Genomic DNA, 6,000 nt, shown 5'->3' on the forward strand with positions numbered 1-6,000 from the left:
ATGCGAATAAGTATGAATTTCTTGAATAACAAAAAAGATAATAACAGTGTCACGAAAACAAAGTGTGCTAGGAATCTCGAAGAAAAATGTAGTATTCGTTATCTTAGAATAGCTTGGCATTTAAAATTATACGTTTCTATATTTTATAACATATTTAGTTGCATGCCTCTGAAATAACTATACAACGAAAAAAAAAACTAGTTTCGTTTGATTAAGATGCATCGTGTAAATGACACATAATAATTTAGCTTTCCAAACTGAAAATAACAGGTTAAATATACATATACTTTTTTATTTTTATGTATGATAAATTGAAGAATTCTGTTTATTGGTGATTTGCTTCAGTGTTACTTTAGAATTCTAACGAAATTAGTAGAATATGCTATTGATTACCTAATAAACTTAACTTAGTTTTTAGCATTTATAAATTCGTGCTTTTATTTATCTTAAACTAATTGAAACTACTGAGACTATTACTAACTAGTTGAAACTACTGAGACTAAACTATTGTGACTAATTGAAATTCAATTTCAACTAAGTAAGTTTAATATATTCTAATGTCAGTTTACTGTACATAAACTGAAATAACAGCATTAAAATCAACAGGTTTAACAATTTTGTAATTTTTAACACATAGAACATACAAAACTGTTTTTCTTTTCTTCCAAAAAGTGGTTAAGAATTAAATTGGTCTCAAATATTCAAATAATTTAGAAAAAAGAAATTTATTTCCTGCAGTCTCGCCTTTCTACCAAACGCTATTAAATAGGAACTAGTTTCGAATCCCACCGTTACCCTGGGTGTATAGAAATAAGTAAGGAAATTTATTTTAAATAAATATCTTGGTTCTCGTGCTTAATGCAAAGAATGGCTGTTTTTAAATTGAAGAATAGTCTGTAGAAAAATAAGAAAGACAGCGAGTCAGTACAAAGACCCGTTAGCTCTACACTTTAGAGTGCTTGATGGGAAGGACAATGCCCCTCGGCAACGGAAGCTGTGTGGTATCACTGTTTTGCTAACTCCCTGAAGCATAAATGTAGTGGAATCGAATTCCACCATAGCACTTATATATATTCCTGTTGTCTTTGTTAAACTCATGCTCTCCGTTTTCAAATCAAAAGGAGTTAAGCCATTCTTCGTATTTTACAAAGAAACCCACTTATGTACGTAAATAAATATAAATAAATCCCCCTACTCCCATAAAAGATGAATAAAACAGACACCATAGCTTGATATAACTGATTTTAGTATCGTTAAAATACAACCGTCATCTAATTCCTACAAACCATTTAAATAAATCGACATTTTAAATGAAACATGAAAGTGTAAACGGCTTTTGAAAACCAGAATTTCCAGTAAACCGTTACCATATGAACGAAATGTTTACCAAATGAATGGTTTAAATACCGTTTATTTTGGTTTTTATTACCAGAATTATGGTTTATTTTACCAGAAATATTGTTACGGCAATTTTACTAGAAAGCCGTAGTCACATTTCTTTCAAATATATTTTATTTTTCACATATTATTAGTTACTGTATTATTCTGTAAGAAAAATAAGAAATAAGAGAAAATTTCCGCAAAAATATTTAGACCTTAAGTTACAAACCACCCGTAATTTTAAATTGTAGTGAATTTAAGATCAGATTGTAAAATAAGCAGGATTATTCATAAAATAATAATCGATACGAAAAAGATCCCTGATAAGAGAATGGACACAGCAACATTTCGAGACCAAATGCATGATTTGTATTTTTGGCTTTCAAATATTGTCAATCAAAATTGAAGTACTAAATGTTGATTGATTTAATATATGAAAAAAGTTTAAATGATGAAGGTCTTAGATTACGCAATGAACACCTAATTCAGAAGGGAAAAAATTGATTTCTAGGTTTACAAAAAATTTTATGAAAATGTTTTTGCCCTTTTTTTACGGTACTAAGGTACTATCATATGTACTACTAAGGTACAATTGACGGTTCTAAGGTACAATCATCATAAAGTTTTAACCTCTGTAAGAGCGTTGCTGTCGTTACGTCACTGAGATTAGTATTTTCATTAAGATTATTTTTTAACAAATGATTATGATTCGTTATCTTGGTTTCAACGTGTTTGGTGAATGTTGCAGTATGTTCCCATAGTATATAAGCAGTATAAATTGATTTTCTGTGCTGATTTTCAAAAAATCACTAATATACCATTTAAGATGTTCTTTCATTAGGCTCTTCAATTACAACCAAAGCTGATTATTTGTCGTACTGCTACGCTATTTATAATACATAAAATGAAAAAGTGTTCTGTAACAGCAGAATAAAGTATTGATGACAAATACAAAAGACGGTAGCGTTTAAGAATTTGGTCATTTGATAGCCTTATAATAATAGCTCCAAATACCAGAATATATAATTGTGTTTTCAAAAAAAAAATTTAAGACACTTTTAATTTCGCAATAATTTCTAAAACTATTGTTATTTTCTCTCCTTGGTTGCATTTAATTGTTGAACTAAAACGGAGCGAAACATTTATAAATTTAACTAATTAAGATCTTATATAAGCCGCACTTCAAATGGATCCATTTTGGTAGCAAGAAAAGCGATCTTAATTCTCAAAGTATAATATAGGGTAGCAGTTTATAGGGGTTGGCGAGATTGGCTTGATTTTAGCATAGAAAATAAAGTTCTCTTCATTAACGAGCTTACATTTATGTATGTATTTCATAATATGTATTTGAAAGTTAAAAAAAAAATAGCTTGGTTGTAGATTTGAACATCCTGCGTGTATAAACGGACTCTGCCTTTAAAAACACTCTAGTACTCTACAGTTATAAGGTAAATGTACGGAATTTAACTATTTAACTTAAAAAGTGGACATTGACTAAAAATTATACAGTAAATGGGTATTAAATTCCATATTTTTTGGCAATATAGATTAAAGGGAGGAAATGTCAAATTCTGTTCAGTCTTGGATTATTCTATAATTTAATTTCTTCCTGGCGTTAACATGTTTTTCAACCAATCGTCTCTGCCTTAGTGCAGCCCTGTATAAAAGTTTGAGTTGATGCTTAAATAATAGGACGCTGAAAGAAATATTAAATATATCAATCCTTAAAAGATTATACTACCAAGTTATGATCATATTGCTTTAAATACAGTTACAGAATCACACATTAGTTGGCATGCATACATCAACTTGACATATTAACATATCTTGATGAGAATTTCATTTTTATTTTATAATTATTAACAAAATATGCTTCTGTACAAGAAGGCCTTGTTTGTGTGATGGTCTATTTCTATTTAGTAAAGAAAGATGGGTTAACCCTCAAGCTAATGTTTATACAACTCTTGATATCTTTTCAAACTAAAACATTTTCAGCTAATTTCTACTGCCTAAAAGAGAACACCTCAAATCTGACGAGTGAGGAAAAATAAGACATTCATTGTACTCTGTACCACAAAATGAATACAAATTTTATTGGAAAATTCAAACAATGCCTTTACTGAAAGTTTTTTAAGCTGCGTAGATTTAGAGTCCATGTAAAACTATGGGTTCTTTAAACACAGCTAACCCAAAACTTTTCTGCCGAAAAGGAAAAAAATTACAAAAAGTTGTATATAGTAAATTTAAAATATAGTAAATTTTATTATTTTTAAAAAAATTAAATTTTATTTTTCTATTTAGAGTCGATAATTTTCTAATTCGATGTTCATAGAATTAATTTTATGTTCATAGAAGTTTAATAAAAACATTTTTAAGTTTATTAACATTTTACACTTTTTAAATTTTAAATTTAGCTGGATCAATCAAATGTTTCATGTGACAAAGCAGTCAATGCATTTCACAGACATTAATTTTGTGAAACAAATCTTACTAAATTTATCAGACCTTAATCTGCATTTCAAAAAGTTTTAAACACTATTGTAAGTTCAACAAAAATTAAAATTGCATTTAAAATGCGCGTTAATTGATATTTTACGTATTGATATACATTTACATATTTGTTTTACATATTGCACACATTGATCATTGTTTTAGTATTACAATTCATATGCGTTGTAGCTCCAGTGAAATAATCTGAAACCCATCACAAAATGTCATTCGTTTTAATATTTTTAACATAAGATTTAATATACCAATCTACATATTATTTCTGCACAAATTTATTGCTTTTTGGATCCTCTATTACTGTCATACCATTTTAAGTGAACTTATCACGATTAAAATTGTAACCCTTTTTCTCGTTTAAAAACATAACGTTTTGTTAAAAAAAATAATAAAACTATCGAGTTTTATTAATTTAGAAAATTTATGCAGGATTTTAAATAGCCGAAGCGTACTAAGAATTTTTTTCCGAAGAATTTAATCAACATCTAATCTAAAACAAATATAACTTGGCATAAATGACCTATCAGTCATTAAAATTTGAAAGCGCAAGAAAAAATTTATATATTGTTTAAAAAAATTATCACTGTACTCAAAACGCAATTGCTAATTTTCATTGAAAAATAAGTATAACACTTTAAACATAAGATCTATTATTAAAAAAATCATGTGTGATTTTAAGTTATTAGAAGCACAATTCGATTTTTCAGTTGAGTTGCCCGTTATCTAAAACAATTATAAATGTGACAAAGCCTCTGTTTCATTAAGTTAAAATGTGTAGAAAATGAAAAGAGCTCACGAACTCTTTTAATTGAAATCAGCTCATTTAACATAGCTATATAAGTCACACCTCTTACCTTAGAGTCTATGTAAGTTTTCAAAGTATGTTTTCCTTCAATTTTGACGATTTAAAATTCTTGAAAGAGATTACAATTATTCAAATAGTTGTCAAAACTTAATACAATATTTTTTATTCTTCTGAGTGTTTTTACTTCTTGACTCTCTGTTTAAATTGAAGTTAATTTAATGCATAATTAATTGCAAACTATGCTTTTTCCATAAGAATTAAACTTTTTTTAATTATACATAAATTGCAGCAAAATTTAAAATCAATTAAAACGAATCCCTCGTGCGTATTCCATTTACCGAATAACTTAAATTCATGGGGTGACGAAAGCTGTCCTATGAATATAAATTATTCGGCAAATGGAATTCAACATAGTTAATTCTTTTAATAAAAACATAAGTATTCTATAATTAAATTAATATAAAAACAGAATCTGAAAAACATATTTTCTTCTTACCTTCGCTGTTTTTATTATTAGATAAGTGCATGGTAATGCTCAACTTGAATCGACGTTGCCGGATGAAAAATTAATAATCACTCTGTCTTTAAAGCGATTGCATAGTTTGAGATCAGATCACGTGACCAACTCCTTCTTTATCCATGAACAAATAACATCTCACAGTTTTTCTATTGAGCGGATATTCATTTTAGGAAGATATACACATATTTAGCGTGAAAAAGGTACAGCAAATCCAAAGACAGGGGCTGTCTATATTTTAAAAAGAGATAACTTTTAGTTATTCTTTTTTGTAATGAAGAGTAAAGTTTTACAAAAATTTTGAGAATAAGAATAGTCAGAAAACTTACTCAGAATACTAAGATTATATTTTCAGGTAATCCAATATAGAAAAGTTTGAATTAATAATCCCTTTTTAAACATGACTTTGCTTAATACTGATTTTAGTTGCATTTGGAAGCATTACATTTCGAATGTTATTTCTTTTTTTTTATGACGCAATTTTTAAGAAAAGGTTAAATTAGTGGTCAGATGGAGTATTTAAAATTTAGAGTTGAAGTATATCAATATATAAAATATTACTTCAGATTTAATTATTTCATTTCCATACATAGGGGAGAATGGGGTCCATTGTAACAGGGTACGATTGTAACAGAGCGAAAATTTCGAGTGTCGGGTTCTAGATTTGGTTCCCAGGTGGCGCACAAGGTGTATTTAATAAATCTTCATGTACATCCCTGCTGGCAACCATTTTTATGTACTTTTGAAAGAGTTACATCACAAAAGATATTTTAAACTAACCTGCTAGAAAACA

General features: G+C 28.1%; 1 protein-coding gene across 2 annotated transcripts in view; it reads right to left on the reverse strand.

Annotated features, from left to right (window-relative positions):
* The window catches only part of LOC107440097 (glutamate receptor ionotropic, delta-2), a 33,895-nt gene that overhangs the window by 20,768 nt on the left and 7,127 nt on the right, over positions 1-6,000 (reverse strand). The window contains exon 1 of one of the 2 annotated variants that reach the window (XM_043040654.2): positions 5,187-5,348. The exons of the other annotated variant lie outside the window; for it this stretch is intronic. Coding sequence (XP_042896588.1) covers positions 5,187-5,217 — 31 coding nt within the window. The 5' untranslated portion in view covers positions 5,218-5,348. Of the gene's footprint in view, positions 1-5,186; positions 5,349-6,000 lie in introns of those variants that run through there. 2 annotated transcript variants of the gene reach the window in all.

The sequence above is a fragment of the Parasteatoda tepidariorum genome, chromosome X1 (genome assembly GCF_043381705.1).
Source record: "Parasteatoda tepidariorum isolate YZ-2023 chromosome X1, CAS_Ptep_4.0, whole genome shotgun sequence".
Lineage (NCBI taxonomy): Eukaryota > Metazoa > Arthropoda > Arachnida > Araneae > Theridiidae > Parasteatoda > Parasteatoda tepidariorum.